The sequence below is a fragment of the Babylonia areolata genome, chromosome 4 (genome assembly GCF_041734735.1).
Source record: "Babylonia areolata isolate BAREFJ2019XMU chromosome 4, ASM4173473v1, whole genome shotgun sequence".
Taxonomy (NCBI): domain Eukaryota; kingdom Metazoa; phylum Mollusca; class Gastropoda; order Neogastropoda; family Buccinidae; genus Babylonia; species Babylonia areolata.
The window spans coordinates 5507125-5527105 of record NC_134879.1 but is presented as its reverse complement, the minus strand read 5'-3'; the positions used below and the strand labels follow the sequence as shown (position 1 = coordinate 5527105).

The 19981-nt window shown below is 39.0% G+C and overlaps 1 protein-coding gene across 1 annotated transcript; it reads right to left on the bottom strand.

The window, feature by feature from the left end:
* Window positions 1-1746: 1746 nt before the first annotated feature.
* Window positions 1747-19856, bottom strand: LOC143281544 (serologically defined colon cancer antigen 8 homolog). Its single transcript, XM_076586764.1, has 16 exons — window positions 19741-19856; window positions 18817-19049; window positions 18255-18416; window positions 17652-17774; window positions 16286-16372; window positions 13440-13504; window positions 12749-12901; window positions 12123-12261; window positions 11579-11731; window positions 10186-10320; window positions 7749-7865; window positions 7049-7177; window positions 5814-5946; window positions 4956-5073; window positions 4135-4309; window positions 1747-3119 (listed from the first exon to the last, which is right to left on the bottom strand). The coding sequence occupies exons 1-16, from the start codon at window positions 19799-19801 to the stop codon at window positions 2832-2834; spliced, it is 2271 nt and encodes a 756-aa protein (XP_076442879.1). The 5' UTR covers window positions 19802-19856; the 3' UTR covers window positions 1747-2831.
* Between the last annotated feature and the right edge of the window lie 125 nt (window positions 19857-19981).

Here is a 19981-nt window from a genome sequence, read left to right as displayed (position 1 = left end):
AAAACAAAACAAAAAAACACAACTGTGTTGGAACACTCATGACTGACCTTGAGTAATTTCAATATAATATTTTGATAAGGTTTTCTGTATCAATTGTTAATCTTAAATAAAAATGGCCCCCAACATATCAGAAATTACAATTTGCATGGGCAAAGAGATTAATGCCAATATCTGCAGTGAGACTTTGATATCTAGACAAGCTTGCTTTGAAAGATAGCTATAAACAGCATGTCTTGTGTGACCTTTGACCAAAGTCACTTCTGACTTGGATATGTTCTTGGACTTGCAAGTGTGCATCACTGCATGCAGCTACTGATACTGATGCAGTTTTCACACAGTTGGTGAAAGTTCATAAAACAAGGAAATACACCAAGATCGTTTTATTCGTCAGTTTAAACCAATGTCAAAATATCCATCACTTTTAACATTTACTATGGCATTTAGTTTCTGCCCATGAATCAGCAAACATACCAAAATAATAGTTGTTCTGGGTGGGGCCAGGAGAGAGGGATGGAAGTTGCGGTGGGAATATTTTTTTTGTAGGTTAGTTGTACAATCCATGCATGTAAATCTGGAACAAATCTGTATTTTTTCATGTACGTGTGCGTGTGTGTGTTCTGATGTATTTCCCAACAGCACGGACTGCATGGATGTAAATTTCAGGCTTCTGTGTACAACAGTAATATAACTAAATGTACTTTGTTTTTCTGATATTTTTGTGTTGCATTTTAGTTAGCTTCTGAAATGTTTTGCTCCAGACTCTGCCAACATGCTCAGGATGATAGGGCCATGTGCTGTGCATTGAGATTGTGGACTTAGGGAAAATGTGGATGCTCACTGCCCATTACACCATCAAAGTACTGCCACTGTTGTCTGCTTTGGTCCAGTCTCTGAATGGTATACCAGGTATGCTTCAGGGTCTTGAGTTCTTCGAAGGTTCTGCACCAGGTGTTCCTTAACCTCCCTCTCTTGCGCCTACTGTCTGGTGTCCAGTGAAGTGCTGTCTGAGTGATGTTACCTTGCTCTCTTCACATGAGAACAGAAGTCTTAGCACAAGAAAAGCTTACAGAAAATGTTGATTAACTTCATGGCAGCTGGAGTGGGCTTTCTGTTTGTAGGTTGTTCTATTACATTTGTCTGACTCTCTGTTACTCTGCTGCTGTGCATGTACGAAGCATAGCAGGTATATGAACTGCAAACATGACTCTGCAAGACATGGTGTGTGTGTGTGTGTGTGTGTGTGAAAGGTTAAATAACATATACCTTGTCCGCATGCACATTTCAATCTGTCTAGAAACACAACAGTTCCATCTGAATGCTTCTTTGTATAGGCAGTTCACTACCTACATCAGAGTATGTGTAATTAAAAAAATGTTTTGCTACTAAGTTCAAGTTAGCTGCAGGTATCTCAAATCTAACCACATACCAAAAATCTGAACTCACTCTGAAACAGAAGGTATAGACTCCTTCATTAAGGCTATGAATCCTTTTCTGGGTGACAGGAGCAAAAAAACCTTGTTAATACCTTATAGGGACACCCTAAGATGGCTATAATTAGCAGTAATACAAGTTAACGCACACTTCCTATTCATCATGTGCACACTGTTCTAATGCCAGAATATAGAGAAAAGTCTAGTTATGAAACAATTACACAACAATAAATGTCAGGTATGTTAAAAAACACACACACACAACAACAACACCACCACCAGCAACAAGAAGAAGAGAAGATAGACATTGAAAAGTATTTAATAGTGGTCTGATTTCCAGCATACATGACATGACATTTTAGCACAATCTGTACATGATCTTTTTGCAGATATCTACATGTGAAATTCCAAAAAAGACACAAATAAATAATCACAAAAGAAAATAAAAACACATAAAATACATCCATTCCTTAAAAAAAAAAAAAAAAAAAAAAAAAAAAAAAGAAAAACTCACCATATCACAGGCAAAATGAGTGATTTATCACATTTAACTTTTCTTGCTTGGTCTTTAGATATACATTTGCTCATTCAGTATCTGCAACTATTTTATACATACTACAATACAGCTGCTGTAAAATGAAACTAGTTATATATTTCCTGTACACCTCTTGACAACTTTATTATTTATAACTGACTTTCTGGGTGGAAGTGTAAAGGCAGAAATTTATTTGACGAAAAAAAACAACAAACACCTCAACTCCAATGGATCAAAATTTCCGAGCTGAATGGTAGAGTCAGAAAAAACTTAAATGTTTCTGGGCAAATGCCCATTTACTCTCATTTTAATAAATAACTAAATTACCAAAATTCTGCCTTCCTCTCAATGCCTCTTTTAAAAGCAACATAACATCTTCAACATACTTTAATTATTTTAACATTTCTAAGCATTCAACACATACACACTCCACACAGTGTAAAGTGATGATTTTTAATGGATAATACAGAACAGACATGTGACATTTCAGTTTATAAAATAATCTCCAAACAGAAACACTAACAAGACACAAAAGAAACAATTTAATTTATTCAGTTAGTACATCACCTGGTAAACTGTGGGTGGACTTATAATATGTCATTCTCATAACAGTTTACCAGGTACCATGGTAACTGTTAAGATATTTTCTTTCTGCATCTTGCTAATGTTTCTGGTTAAAGACGACATTGACTTTTTGCTGAAAATCTGTTTTTATCTGCACTGTTCATTAATCAAAAAGTGATGCTTTATATTTTGTGGTGTGTGCCTGTGTTTTTTTTCGCACAATGCTTTTAGAAATGTTTGCAGTCAGTTTCAGATTCTGTCCTCTACCAAACAAAGCAGCTTTTGTTTCAAGGTCATTTTTTTTATGCATCCTCTTCCAAGTCTTCCTTGGCCTCAGTGTCATCTTCAAGCTCTGCCGGTGTTTTTGTCAGCTCTCTCAATTTTAGAGCAGGAATCAGAGGACTGCCATCTCTCTCTTCTTTGGTGAGAGCATTGAGTATATCATCCACCAAGGGTTTGGATGATGAGTTGAGACGAATGACCTCTGTTGTGTTGATGCGGCTGAGCTGGTTGCGCAAGAACTCCACTTCCTTTGCCAGTAACTGTCGGTCACGTGTTAGACGACTGTTGATGGCCAGGATCTCAATAATCTGTAAAATAAAGTACTTTTTCTTTTGCACATATCCCCCAAATCCACTTTGTAATTTGACAAAAAACAAGAACGCCAGAGAATCGACAGACAGAAAATAGGGAAAAAAAAACTTAGCCGTATGAAGAGCACAGGAACAGGAGTCATAATGGCTGCCGGAAAAAGAGGGTGCTAGTCAGGGGGACAAAGGGGAGGTTACCTACTTCCGGGAGGTTATCGGCTGCAGCTACTTTGGTTTTCTCCGCATAGGCGGATAGTAGTTTGCACAGGACAGGAATGTCAGACCCCTGCCAGAGTCTGCACTAGTGGGTCACAGTTAAGTATGTGTAATCAAACCACTTTTAGCTGTTTGGAAAATACATGAGTGAAAAGACATCATGATGATGATTCTTGCCATGGGGAGAAGTGACAGGTACCTTTTAACACTCTTGTTTTAATTGTTCTTGTTCAGCCTGCTATTTACAAAGAGTGTCGAAGGAAATCTGTTTGGAACTGTCTTAGACTGGTAGGACTTTGAGGCATTTTACAGACACTATTGTCAGGCAAAGTTATAGGAAAACTGATCTGCAAACAGCCAAGAAATGACTCTGATAAGTTTTTCACAAATGTGCCAATAGCTTTTTCACATTCCCATGCTGGTGAATCATGTCAAGTCATACCACAGGTGCACAGGTGGCTCTATGCAAAAACAAATTATGGATTGCCTAATCTGTAAACACACACTCTAATCACACAAGAGACAGAAATACACATATGAACATTCAAACACAGAGAAACATAGACTTGTTCCTTGTCACAGAAAGAAACAGAACAAGTGGTGATGCTGCCATGGCTCATATGTGATTTCTGCTGAACAACAATACTGAAAATACAGCTGCATTGTGGGGGTGGAGGTTGTTACCAATGCTTACATACATCATTCCAAATAATATCGTAAAGGTGTATTTGTTAACACACATGAGAGCACAAAAAAACAAAACACACACACACACACACACACTAAAAAGCAGTTCTACCTGAGTGGCCTGGTTCTGTGCATGTTCATCCATGGCCTTGAGCCGAGCAGCCATCTTGTTGTGGACACGTCCATGTTGGTCTGTCTGTTCTTCCAGCATTGTCAGGCGGGCCAAAGTTCTCTCCAGACGCTGCTTTGTAGAGTCAGCCTCATTTGTCAGCTTGGTGTTTTGGGACCTGTGCATTAGACATACATACTGCTAAATGCTAATCATTTTGTAACAACATGAAAAATAAAGCCTTTCAAAATGCATGTATGCGTGAGTGGCAGTTATCTGGTATCACTTCAGCCAGACAACATATATATACAGTCTTCATCTATAGTGGACCTTTCTAGTTTCATCCACCAAGGTGCTGTCTTGAGCAATCATCTGTCAGCATTAAGATAATTTAACTACAAATCACTAGTTACTCCATAACAGAGACAGATGATGACTGCTTACTATTGATTCTGACACAAAAATTCAATTTTACATCAGGAGCAAAACTACTGACTGGTTCTCAATAGTGGTTTCCACAGTTGCCAATGATTTGAATGCAATGTCACTTTATTTCAGTTAATTAAAACAGCAACATACACAAATCAGAAAAGACTATTCATCACAGCAGCATAATGCAAGCATCAGGACAGAGAAAAAGAAAACAAACCACAAAGTAAAAAAAACAACAACACTCAGAACGGATATACCAAATGATCATTACGATGCACACACATCAAAAAGCCAAAATCTTACATTCAACTAGCTGAATTTCCCTTTTATATCAAAATAAACTTTAAAATATCTAAATGCTCCATAACTTAAATAAACATTCATGATCACACCTGTATTTTTTGGTGATTTTATCAATTTGCACAGCTTGTCTCTTGCATTCTTCTCGTAACTTCAGGATCAGTTTGTTCTGACGATGCAGCATGGTGTCCATCTCATGGACTTGCTGAGCTGTGGTTCAAAAACATAACAAATTATCATGAATTTGTTCCATTGTAACTGAATTTTGATGTGGTGTGTTTGCTGTGCTTAAAGAGAGTGTGTGTGTGTGTGTATGACTGTGCATATGCATGTGTAAAACATGAGACAGCAATAAATAGAAGTTTTATCTGGTAAATTTCACCTTCAATATTTATACAATATATTTTTTTTTTAAACATAAGTTTTCATCAGGTGAGTTTCTATAGTGATTACAAAAACAAACACACAACACAGTATTTTGTAAAACATAAAACCATCAATAACCCTCATGAAACACATTTCTGTTAATTTTTTTTTTTTTTAAATCACCTATTACACTTATCAAGGAGATTTATCTATTTATTTCTTCACTTATTTCTTTTCTTTTTCAATGTCTTTATTCAGCTACAGACATAATATAAAAAATATAATGATACATGCATACGATACGCAGCTCCAATATGGACTGGTTTTTGAATCATTCATCAATTGATCAGTACACCAGAATTAGGTTTTCAATGTGCAGCCCTTACACTTACGCTTTTTAGTTGTTGTTATTGTTGTTGTTCTTGTTTTTTAAAGTGATATATCAACAGATCAGTTCACCAGAACTTTAACACTGATTAGCCCACTGCAACTTCAACATAATAAAGAAAATGATGAAGAAAACAACATTTTCTCAGCACAAAGAAACAGCAGCAATATCAACACCAACCATGTGACCAACTCACAGTGTTTATCTTCCGCATCCTCCATGGCAGTCCTCAGCTTTTCCTCCCTGTCACTGGCCTGACGAGAGATCAGCTTCAGGTCCTCTGAACGTCCCCGCTCCACCCCTTCCCTTGCCAGCTTGGCCAGGTGTAGCTGGACACACAGTGAGTCACCATGGTAACCACTTTGTAAATGCAAACCTTCGAAATGCTCATTTATCTTCAGTTTCAGTTTCTCAAGGAGGTATCACTGCATTCAAACAAACACATCTGTTAGGCAGATGCCTGACCTGCTGCAGTATAATCCAATGCTTATTATCTTCAGTTTCAGTTTCTCAAGGAGGTGTCATCACTGCGTTCAAACAAACACATCTGTTAGGCAGATGCCTGACCTGCTGGCAGTATAATCCAATGCTTATTATCTTCAGTTTCAGTTTCTCAAGGAGGTGTCATCACTGCGTTCAAACAAACACATCTGTTAGGCAGATGCCTGACCTGCCAGCAGAATAACCCATTGCACTTGAGTCAGGCCTTGAGTGCATGCATATAAAGACATCTGTTTACCTATCAGAGTGGATTTCAACTACAGTGTTTCATCAGAAGACAACAATTATGTTACCATGGGCTCTCTTTCAGTGCCGCAGAAGCATGCTGCAAACAGATCCTCAGTTTATTGTCTCATCTGAATGACTAGATGCTTAGGGACACTGTATTGACAGATAACCATTCTGCCACCTTATCTTGCAGACAGAAAAAGGAAAAAAAATAAAAAAAGTGGCCTGCACTGTGGCAACAAGCTCTCCCTGGAGAAAGCAGCCTGAATTCCACACAGACAAATCTGTTGTGACAAACAGTAGAACAATACAATGTTCCTAAGCTGGAGAATCCTACAGCTATGGGCCACTGTTCCTGTCTGCTGTCTCCTGTTGCTCAAATACTGTGCTACAAAATGTTTTACTGTTTATCAGTCCATTCATCCTTCTATTCACACAGAGGTGATTGGATGAGCCTGTGTACAGGAAGGACAATGTGCAAGACTTAATAGGAAAGATGAGTACCATGATATAACTGTTGAGTACCAGTCAAAATGCTGGTTCTGTATTTTGATGGATAAATAAATCATAATCATAGAAAAGCAATGTCACACACATTGACAAAAACAGTGCTTTTAAAAGTTTCTTATGTATATATTCTAATTACTAAATAAACCAAAATTAGAAAAAAAAAAAAAAAAATGTTCAAGTGTATAACAATACCTCTCTTTCTAATGCTGAAGTGTTGTTTGTGAGATGCAGACATTCCTCCTTAGCATTCAGAAGGTCATGCTCAGCCTTGTGTAACCGTCTTTTCAGCTCTGCTGATTCAGTCTGTAGTATTTTTCGTTCCTGAAAAAGAGACCCTTCACTCATAATACTTTTAAAGATCAATCCATGAACAAGCCATTTACTATGGAAGAGATTTTCTTAAGATCTTGAGGCACGTCAGTGGATGTCAAACTTTGCATAACTGTACACACCCAGAAAAAAAACAAACACTTTTCACCATAAAAAAATCAGTGCCAGATACACTTTTCAAGAGGAGTCTAAATTTCACTCTTGAAATTAACCAGGCTAAAATGCATTTGTGACGCAATATAAACATAATTTTCTTTTGCTGTATGAAACAAAGCATTTTCCTTTTCTTTTGCTGTGTAAGATAAAGCTACTCATGTTTCAGCTTTCATTTCAATTATGAACTGTGAAGAAATATACAAAGCTATTCACTGACATTGTCCTGATGTAAAATAAAAAGCTTTTCATAGACAATATTCTGAGGTAATATATAAAGCTAGTAACTGACAATTTATAACTCAAGAAAACAGTCTTGTCATTTTGAAATTTCTGTGGGCTGCTCAATGTATGTCAGTAGTAAAAATAAAAAAAAAATTTTTTTTTTTTAAAAAATCCAGATCCACACCTGGTCTCTTTCTCTCTGTAGCTGCTGGTACTCTGTCCTCAGCCTGCCTGCCTCTTGTGTTGCAGAGCTCCTCTGTAGTGTGGCGCTCGTGGAGTGGGCCCTGTAGTTCTCTGCCGCCTGCACCAACAACACAGCATCAAGCCAGAACGTACCACATTCACTGATTGATATTGATACTTATATAACGCCTATTCTTGATTGGAGACCAAGCTCTAAGCGCTTTACAAACACGGGGTCATTTGCACAACAGGCTGCCTACCTGGGTAGAGCCGACTGACGGCTGCCACTGGGTGCTCATCACTTGTTTCCTGTGTCATTCAATCAGTTTTCAGGCACTCACACATATACATTCAGACAGACATGTAACATTTTACGTGTATGACTGTTTTGTTTATTTACCCCGCCATGTAGGCAGCCATACTCCGTTTTCGGGGGTGTGCATGCTGGGTATATTCTTGTTTCCAACACCCACCAAATGCTAACATGGATCACAGGATCTTTAACATGCGTATTTGATCTTCTGCATGCGTAATATACACACGAAAGGGGGTTCAGGCACTAGCAGGTCTGCACATATGTTGACCTGGGAGATCAGAAAAAAATCTCCACCCTTTACCCACCATGCGCCGTCACCGGGATTTTGAACCCGGGACCCTCAGATTGAAAGTCCAACGCTTTAACCACTCGGCTGTTGCGTCACATCCGCATAAGAAGGAAATTATGTTCCTTTCATTTTATTTAATTTAGCCTATACTGTGACCCACTGTTGCAAACCACTGCAGTAAAATTCATATTAGTATCAGTATCAGTAGCTCAAGGAGGTGTCACTGCATTGGGACAAATCCATATACACTACACCACATCTGCCAAGCAGATGCCTGACCAGCAGCGTAACCGAACGCCTTTACTCAGGACTTGAGAAAAAAAAAAAAAAACAGAAAAGAAGAAAAAAAGGTAAATGAATACCTAAAAAAAAAAAAAAAATTTTTAAAGGAGAAAAAAGAAAAAGAAAGATAATAATAATCATGATAATAATAACAATCATATTCATAACAATGAATAAAAATAAAATAAAAAGATGATAAACAAACAAATAAACAAATAAATGTAAAACATACAGCCTACACACACACACATACACACACATACATGCATGCACATGCACAGAGCTCTCCTGACATGTGTACACTTACACACTCGCTCACTCATACACACACACACAAACACACAGACACACACACATGCACGCGTACACACAAACACACACATACACAAACACAGGCTGCCACTGACTGGCCGCAAGAGGGGTGGGAAAAGATCTCAGGAACGTGGCGTCTAACATGTTCCTCAGTCTAGTGTATTTGGAAAAGCCCACAGAGACTCTGTTCCGTTTTGAAGAAATTTAACTCACATTAAACTCAAATTAACAATCTAAAAGTGAAACACATAAGCATCATGCCAGAACATTCTACACCTTCACTGAAACTTGCACATTATCCTTCTAAAGTGAAACACATGAGCATCATACCAGAAAGTCATGTAAAACTCGTGTAACCCTTCTAAAAGTGAAACACTTCAGACCATAACATTCTGAACCCACTGTACAGCTGGTATTACCCTTCTAGAAGTGAAATACTGAGGCATCAGACCAGAATATTCTACACTGCTGTGAGAATCACATTGTTCTTCTAAAAGTAAACCACTGAAGCATCAGGCCACATGTGCTTGGTATGAACACTATTTTTCTAGAAGTGAAAACCATCAACAGCAGCAGATAAATATTTCACTTTTTTATTCTTTTATATTTTTTTTTAGCCATTTTTTATTTTCTTATCTTGTGCATTATGTTACTGATCTTTCACACACACACACACACACACACACACACACACACACACACACACACAGTATGTTGATTTATGTGTATCATGCAATACAACCAGCATTTAGAAGAAAAATTATGAATGATCACAGACAATGGTATCTATTTCACACTTGTGTTTAAACATATACCTGATTCTTCTGAATCTTTTTTTTCCTTCTTCTTCTTCATTTTTTTAATACTGCCATTTGACACCATTTTCCCTTTAAGTACTGCATAGTATCCTTGGATACAACATATAACAGCAACAGCACTGAACACTCACTCTAAGCTGATTTTAAAACTCCTTATCAAAGATTTCATGCACCTAAACACCACTGTTTCCTACGAACTGAAGATTAAAACCAAATATAGATCACCGTTCATCACAGCAGGTTATCAGCTAAATCAATTGACAGTTAAGTTTCCAACAACTGATACAACATAGTGGTACTGTTCTATGTTGACAAAGTAACAGCTGAACCTTTTTATTTATGGCAAGTATTGCATAATACTGGGCTTCTGCAAATACATTAGATTCTTAAAAGAAGAGAGACTGCAACAAAGACTACTCACAATGGTGACCTCTCTGTCGCAGGCTCTCAGCTGCCCTTTCAGTTCCAACAGCTGGGCAGACAGCTCTGCCTTTTCTCGTACCTCTTTCTCCAGCTTCTCTGAGATGACTGCGTACTGAGATGTCTGATCAGTCAACTGTTAAGAAAAAAAGAAAAGTTTCATTATTACATTTTCAGACTCATCATTCAAAAAGCAAAATTTCCCTCTGTCTTCCATCCCTAACCCATCTCCCTCTACTCTCAACAAACACACATAATATGAATGCTATCGTTCCAACCTTCTTGTTCCAATGTGGTACAGTATTGTGATAGCAACCGACACACACGAGTACTAATTTTCCTACCTTTCTGTTCAAGTCATCAATATGGTAAACTACAAGATGGCAAATGACACACATCAGCACTAATTTCCCTACCTTTCTCTTTCTGTTCAAGTCATCAATATGGTTAACTATATGACAGCAAATGACACACCTGAATGCTAATTTTCCTACCTTTTCCTTAAGTCATCGATATTGTACAATATATGATGGCAAATGACACACATGAACCCCAATTTTCTAACCTTTTTGGTCAAGTCATTGATATGGTACAATATATGATGGCAAATGACACACATGAACCCCAATTTTCCGACCTTTTTGGTCAAGTCATTGATATGGTGCAGTTTAAGATAGTAAATGACACAAATGAGCAGTAATTTTCCTACCTTTTTTCAAAGTCATCAATATGGCACAGTACAATGTGATGGCAAATTACACACACAAACGCTGATATTTCCTACCTTTTTGTTCAAGTCACTGATATAGTACAGTGTAATATGATGGCAAATGACACACATGAACGCTAACATTTCCAACCTTTTGGATCAAGTCATCAATACGGTACAGTATATGATGTCAAATGACACACACATGAACACTAACATTACCTACTTTTTTGTTACAAGTCATTGATACGGTACAGCATATGATGGCAAACCACACACATGAACACTAACATTCCCTACTTTTTTTGTTCAAGTCATCAATATGGTACAGCATAACATGATGGCAAATGACACACATGAATGCTAACATTTCCTACCTTTTTTGTTACAAGTCACTGATTCGGTACAGAATGATATGATGGCAAACCACACACATGAATGCTAACATTTCCCACCTTTTTTGTTACAAGTCATCGATATGGTACAGTATAACATGATGGCAAATGGCACACATGAACGCTAATTTTTCCTACCTTTTTGTTCAAGTCATTGATATGGTACATTATAATATGATGGCAAACCACATACATGAACGCTAATTTTTGCCACCTTATTGTTCAAGTCATCGATATGGTACAGTATAATATGATGGCAAACCGCACACATGAACGCTAATTTTCCCTACCTTTTTGTTCAAGTCATCGATGAGGAACTGGTTTTCCTGGCGTGCCGCTTCCCTTTCTTTCTGGGTCTGTGCCTGCGAGGCACGGACGTGCTGCTCAAACCTCTCCCTCATGCGACCCAGTTCATCTCCCAGCTGTTCTTTCTGCACCATTGCCTGCACGCACACACATAAAAGCACAAAAAGATGTCAAACAGTTTACAGGAAAAAAGAAAATGTCACGACTACATAGAAGAAAAAAAAAAGTGTGTGTGGGTGGAATACTAAAAAAAAAAAAAATTAAAAAAAGGATTAGAATTCACACACATTGGATATATTTACTCGACGATGTATACTTATTCCCATTCCCCTGTTACTCCTGCCGTGCAGTTGTATCTCATTGCAAAGACGCTGGCTATATATCTAATAAATGCTGTGTACTTATTTTCATTCCCCTGTTACTTCTGCAGTGCAGCTGTACCTGTATGCAAAGACGTTGGATGCATATACTTAATGATGTGTACTTATTTCCTTTCCCCTATTACTTATGCAGAGCAGATGTACTTACTTCGGTCTGTTCCAACTGGGCCTGCTCTACCAAAGCGATGCTGCGTTTCACTTGCTGATAAAGTTCCTCTTCCCTTTGACACAACACCTGGTTCTGAGCTGTCAGCCCGGCCACTCGCTCACACATATCATCTCTCTCCCTGCGACAGATAATGAACATTAGTTTCCATTCCAATGAAATAATCCATTCATAATAAAGCAGTGTCACTAAAATACAGGCTCTTAAAATGTCACACTCAGAAACAAATATACATGAAAGATGTGTTTATCCAAAACTGTCTCATCTAGAACCAACTGATGTTTGTAAATGTAGTTTAAATACCAAATAGAGAAAGATTATAAAAACTGCGGGTTGTAAAATAAGACTCGGTTTTGATAAAATGTATCCAACGTTTCAGACCATAGGTCTGTCTTCTGGGACTGTGTTAGCTGGAATGACAGTGGCGGTAAAAGAAAAGCTTCAAAAGACTGTGAGTATTAATCAGTAAAAGGAGGCGAGGATGATTTTATCGTTATAGTTTAAACAATTATTCTAAGCCTACTTCTCCCTATCACAAAAGCCTTAAACAAGACAGGAGAACATGAAAACGTAATCATTCTAACAACAGACAAAGACCGTACACTCACTTGCTTATCTTATCGATGGTATTCTGCAGACTTGTTCTAGCTGAGGCGGAGAAGACAAAGTCACCAGCGTCATCATGCGTTGGGACAGAGTCCTGCATGCGGAGCTGAGATTTGAGATCCTCAACCACCTGCTCCAGCCGTGTCACTTCCGATCTGCAACAGGGGAAATTAATTCTATTTTATTTTTCTAATGAATGAATAAAAATCATCATAAGTTCTGCATTCTCCATGTTCACACATTCAACAAGTGGGTTTCTTTTTTTATACAGATGTTTTCAATCTTCCCATTTAAATAGTATTAATTTGTTTTCAGAGGTGAGACAAACATTTATTGTCTCTCATTATGTGACAAAATAAAACACATAAACATAAGGCTTTGAAAGAATCATAAGATGTCAATGAACTTATCAATCTTATTCATTCAGACCAAAGATCATGTTAATGCAAAAAAGTTGAACATCTCTTGCTCAACTGTTTTTTTGTTGTTGTTTTCTTTAAATACATTTTTCTGCTTTTCTTTTCAGAAATGAAAGACTGGGAAAGTTGGTGCAATTTGCACCAAGAGAAAAATATTTCAATCATGTTATGCCAAATGCTAAAATTTCTTTCAGAAAACTTAAAACACACACACACACACACACACACACACAAATAAAAGAATTTTAAAAATTGCAGGATCAACAAGACTTACTTTGAATATTCCAACTGCATTTCAAGCCGATCACACTTAGTTGAATGAAGACGACTTAAACGTTCCTGAAAAGCATGCACAATATGCATTCACTAAACAAGCACGCATAACTATCCAGTCACTGACGCATTAACAAAAGGAACACACAAAATGACAACAATCATGTCTGTGGTGGAATAACAGTCTGCCACATAAGTAAAAACTCTTGGAAAACAACGCATCAAAAAGAAGCCCTGGGTCACGGACGACATCCTACAGCTGTGTGACAAACGTAGAGACCTGAAAAAGAAAAAGAATGAAGAAGAAGGGGCAAAACAGTACAAAGCAGTTAACACCGAAATCAAGAGAAGCATGAAGAAGGCAAGGGAGAATTGGATTGAAGGAAAATGCCAGGACATAGAGGAAAACCTGACAAGAAACAACAGCAAGAAAGCCTACCAAGTTGTGAAAGAACTTACCAACACAAGGCAAGGTAGAACTATGTCCAACATCCAGACCAAGGATGGAAAATGTCTAACAGAAGAACAAGACATCCTAAAGCGATGGACAGAATACTGCTCAGAGCTATACAACATACAGACCACAGGTGATCCAGCAATACTGAATGTTCCACCAGCCACTGATAACAGTAATCACCCCATACTCCGTGAAGAAATAGAGGCAGCAATAGCATCGCTGAAAAAAGGGAAATCGGCAGGAGTGGACAACATCCCATCAGAACTGGTCCAAGCAGGGGGTGAAGTTATGATAGATGTGCTACTGAAAATCTGCAACAAGATCTGGCAAACAGGGGAATGGCCCACACCGTGGACACAATCACTGATCATCACCCTCCCCAAAAAGGGCAATCTCCAGCAGTGTCAAAACTACCGCACCATCAGCCTGATTAGTCATCCCAGCAAAGTCATGTTGAAGATCCTGCTTAACAGACTGAAACCACAAGCAGAAAACATCATTGCTGAAGAACAGGCAGGTTTCAGACCAGGAAGGAGCACAACTGAACAAATCTTCAACTTGAGGTTGCTATGTGAGAGGTACCATCAACACCAACAAGACCTCTACCACGTCTTCATTGATTTTAAGAAGGCATTTGACAGGGTCTGGCATGCAGCTTTGTGGGCTACCATGAATCTGTACAACATCAACGCCAACCTGATCAGACTGATACAGCACCTCTATGACAAAGCCACCAGCGCCGTCTACCTCAACAATAGCATCGGGGACTGGTTCAGAACCACAGTCGGAGTGAGACAAGGCTGTCTACTCTCCCCAACACTCTTCAACATCTTCTTAGAAAGAATAATGACTGACGCACTGGAAGAGCATGTAGGAACAGTCAGCATAGGCGGCAGAACAATCACAAACCTACGTTTTGCCGACGACATTGATGGACTGGCTGGGAAAGAAGAAGAACTGGCAAGCCTGGTCAAACATCTAGACAAAGCCTCCACATCGTATGGAATGCAAATCAGTGCGGAGAAAACCAAACTGATGACTAACAACACCAACGGCATCAGCATTGACATCAAAGTCAACGACGAAAAGCTTAAAACAGTCCACAGCTTCAAATATCTGGGAGCAATCGTGTCAGATGAAGGATCTAAACCAGAAGTACTCTCGAGAATTGCCCAAACAACAATGGCACTCAACAAGCTGAACACCATCTGGAACAACAAAAACATCGCTCTCAGCTCAAAAATCAGACTGATGCGTTCCCTGGTTATATCAATATTGCTCTACGCCTGCGAGACTTGGACCCTGACTGCGGACATCGAGAGAAGAATCCAAGCTGTCGAGATGAGATGCTTTCGTAGACTACTTGGCATCTCCTACAGAGACCACATCACTAACACGGAAGTGAAGAACAGAATCAAGCAAAGTATTGGACCCTACGAAGACCTTCTGTTCATAGTGAAAAAACGCAAACTTAGGTGGTATGGACACATCTCCCGATCATCTGGTCTTGCCAAAACGTTCCTGCAAGGCACCGTACAAGGAGGCAGAAGGAGAGGACGGCAGAAGAAGAGATGGGAAGACAACATCCGGGGGTGGACAGGCTTGACGCTCGGTGACGCCCTGAGGAAATCAGAAAACCGTGAAGAGTGGAGAGGGGTGGTGGCCAGGTCAGCAGCGGTGCCCCAACGGTCTGAACCCAGACTACGGGAGAGGTGAAGGTGAAGGTGAACATAAGTAAAAAATAATTTTTTTTTTCTTTTGCCGCCCATCTTAATGTGTCTTTGTTCTGGAGGTGGCAGTAACGTCCCTTCCCCCCATTACCCATCAGTCATTAACATTAAACCCATCTGTAAACTAAATACAATAGACTGTAAGCACATACAGTGATACACACACACAATAGTAATGACAGCCATACCTTATAAACTTTTTAAACCTGTCTTCACTAATCTACTTACATACAGAATTTTGCAAATGATCATGATGAGTAAGTAAAATTTCATTGGTCAACACAGCTAGTAAGTAGTATTGTCAGATAACGAGATATCATTCATATAATGAAAATATAAACATGGAAACAGACAATAAAGTGGAGAGGAGAAACTGAGAATCCGGAAGAGAAAGTGAGACAGCCACATTTGTACACACAAAGACATGATTTTTAGAGAGAATGTGCACGCATGTGCATGTGCGAGACAAAGACTGGGAGGGGGGAAGGGGGTAGAGAGAGAAGAAAGTTAGAAGTGATGTTTAATTGCTTAAACACAGTGACAATGACAACACACATAAAGAGACAGAGATGAAGACAGGATTAACTTGACAGAAAAAGAAAGGGAAGGCACAGAAAGACCAAGACCGCAAAAGAGAAGAGAGAGCTATGTTCACATTACCAGCTCGACTTGCCATCGCTTGTAGTCATGCCTGTTCATAGCAGTTGTCAAGGTTTCTGATAGACCTTCGTCCATGGACCCCATGAACTAGAACAAATTTACAACTTGTGACATGACAGACTTGTACAACAACTTCCTCATGTAGTTCTCTCTCTGACTCACTCACTCTCTCTCTCTAGATATATATATATATATATATATGAAATATGCATAATCAATATAGATTTCTTATAAATCATAACATATTTAAACTTTATTCTGTTCATAAGTATAACTTTTCTTCATTTTTATTTTTATTTTGGGGGGCGTGAGGGGGTGAGGGGGGGGGTTGTTTTGTTTTTCTCCAGTTTTAGAGTTATGCATGCGTTTGAATGACTGGTGCGAAAGCGCTTTGATTTGTCTCTGCACAGGATTCAGCGCTATATAAATATAATAATAATAATAATAATAATAATAATAATAATAACTAGGAAAACAATCCCATTCACTCGTATGACTAGGGGAAAAGTATGAGACATGTACACATAATAAAGACAGTAATGCATGAATAATAAAAGGGGGAAAAAAAGAACTTCCTAAATTCATATTGTGCGCATACATGTACCTTATGCTACAAACTATAATAAAGGGATGGGCTTGAAGTGGGGGGTGGGGTGAGGTCACTGATTACTGTCAAGAAAATGAGAATGTAAAGCCATGGTGAAACTTATTTCACAGAAAATGAGAAAGCATACATTTTTAATTCAGGTTCACACACTGGCTATCAAATGCATATACATTCATAAGAACACACACACACACACACACACACACACACACACACACACACACACACACACACACACACACAAATGATTCTCTAATGTTCTGTGAAATGACCCAAACATTCTGACTGAAGTGATATCTAAATTATATCTACAGATTGCCCTGACAGCATTCTTCCCTTATCCGTGCATGGCATTAAATTAAAAGACCACAACAAACAGACATACACAGATCACATACACTGATCAAGAAATTTTACAGTTCTGTCTTTAAGAGACAAATCCTCTCAGGACAGACAGCATTTTAGAAAGTTGAAAGGTTCCATAGCCTTATACAGCCATCAGGCAGTAAATTCATGTATCTACTGTGGCATTGAAAGGCAGGGCCCTATCCTCTCTTTCAACCATTTTAACCTTTCCCAACAGAAGTCAGCTACCCATTCAAACCTGGGTAGAGTGAGGACACTTGGAGTAAGATGCCTTTCGCAAGGACTCAACATCATGCCGAAAGGAGGCCTTGAACCATAATCACGAATGAACACTGGATCAGAAGTCCACAGTGCCTCCTATAGCATTTTACATGAGCATAAGCCACAAATCACCTTGACAGTGTCCCCTCCTTCCCGCAGGATCTCGTGAACCACAGTGGTCTTCAGCTCTGTGTGCAGTCGCTTGTTCTCATCCACCAGTTCCGACAACTTCAGACGTAGCACGGCTAGCTCCTCCTGTCATCCAGAACCACAGCCCTTCACTTTCTGACAGTACATTCAAAACCATAACCTGGGGCATAATGCAAGAAGGATTTCCTCACTGGTTAAAAAAAATCTAATTAAAAAAACAACAACAAAAAAAACCCAACCAGTCACGGCTAACCCTGATATATATATATATATATATATCCCTTTACGGAAAAAGATGTTAAATTTAATCAAGACCACATTTTCAACATTTTCATAAATATAGTTGTTGTTCAGCACAAAAGACTGGTCATGGATGAAAACTGATTTCAACACAAAACACTGGTCACTGATGTCAACAAATCTAATCACCAATGTCAAAGAAGACTGTTTTGTTTTAGTTCATTTCATTGTGATTTCATAGGCAGAAAGGTGTCAATAAAAAGAAAAAAAAACAGCTTTTGTAGGCCAGCAGCATTTCCAAGTCTGTATGAAGTTAGCTAATCACACTGTTGCTAAGTTCCTTACCTTGACATATCTGTTCTCAGATTCCAGCTGCTGTGCGTAGGCAATGTGCTGCTGTAGCAGAGTACTGACTTCTTCTGCACTGGGCGCCTCTCGTTGTGGTTTCGGGGTGGGTGTTGTATGAGTGACCGGTTCTGATACCTCAGCCCCTTGGCTTGAGATTCCCTGTTGTACAGCAGAAAAGTATAGTCAGTGGTCATGGCTATTAGTTTAAAACAGGTCAACACTGAGATAGTGATAGTTAAAAAAAAAAAAAAAAAAAAAAAAGCACAGCGAAAAACCACACATTTGAAGTCTGAACACATTTAATTTACACCTATACACTAACAAATAACATGTTCTGTTTCTAACCTCCAACACATAAATTTACACACCCACACACATGTGCACACATACTTGGTATTAAGTATGTTTTGCAAACTTTTTTGTTTTAAGTTTGACAAGCTGAAGCGGTAAACTAAAAACATTTCTAATGTCAATCTTGCTGAGAACAAAAAGCGTTTGACAAACAGAAGCGCTATACTAAAAACTTTACCAATGACAGAGCAAAGCATGTGTTCTGTACCTGAGTTCTGTCCAGCAGTAATTTCAGTGTGTGTGCAGCAGAGGCTGATGGGGCTGAAGGTGGTCCAGATGGCTGTCCTGACAGCTGTGGTTGACCTTCTCTCCATGTCAGTATTCTGGGATGTACTGACGATGCCAGCCGCTGTTTGATATCTGGGGATATAGCTGCAGAAGGAGGTGGAGGTGGTGCAGACAGTGTTTCCCGTAAGGCATCGTAGTTCTGACTGACTTTATCTGAAAATTGTGGAACAATACAACTTAGCTTTTGTTTTGGTTATTTTTCAGGCTTCTTCTTCCTCTACCCAACGTCCAGCATCACTAGAACCATCTGTTAGAACAGCAGGAGTAACACATGAGAACAGGAAACAAAAAGCAAATGCAATACAAAACTGAATGAATGTAAAACATATGTGTATAATAAGCAAGAGACTCAGAGAATGATGTGGAGAGGAAGAAAGAGAGGGTGAGAGAAAGAGTGAGAGAGAGGGACAGAGACAGAAAGAGAGTGAGAGCGAGGGGGTGCGGAGGGTTAGGATAGGGGGGCAGAGAGAGAGACAGGGAGAGACAGACTCAGAGGCAGAGAGGGAGAGATAGAGAAATGGGCGGGGTCAGCAGGACTCCCCTAACCCCCCTCATTTCCATTTCTCCTTCCCGTCCGCTCCCTCTAAAATACAAAATAATGGGTAAAAAATTAACATAACTAGTTATATGATTAAGACTATACTAGAAGCCAGATAAAAACATGGGAAAATTCACATCTAACTGTTATGGATCACAATCTGATACGAACTCAGTGACCACTGCCGTACGTGGGGATGCGTTTCAACACGATCGTCTGTCATTTGGCTCGGATGTATGGCAAATACAGTAACAATACAAAAACAAATTAACATTGTGCATAACAATGCTGCCTAAATATACAAACCTCTAACAGCGCTCTGTGGATCCGAATGTCCTGCACCTCCGTATTCCTCAAAATAATACATCTTCGCTTCTCTGCCAGCTGCCGCTGGATTGTTGTTTGGTTGACTGGAGCAAAAGATCTGCTTACAGAAACTCAAACAAATCACGCCATATCTTTTTCATACCTGTTATCATCACCAAACGCGTGGAAGTAAACACACACATACACAAGTACTAGTCATGGTACGGATATACTCACAAAT

Bases quoted from the DNA above. Each gene is read 5' to 3' on its own strand.
- LOC143281544 (XM_076586764.1), bottom strand. From the start codon at position 19,801: ATGTATTATTTTGAGGAATACGGAGGTGCAGGACATTCGGATCCACAG. The intron at 13,505-16,285 runs GTAATGTGAACA...CATGCTTTTCAG, and splicing joins AGCGATGGCAAGTCGAGCTG to GAACGTTTAAGTCGTCTTCA. The intron at 4,310-4,955 runs GTGTGATCATGA...TCTAATGCACAG, and splicing joins AAAATCACCAAAAAATACAG to GTCCCAAAACACCAAGCTGA.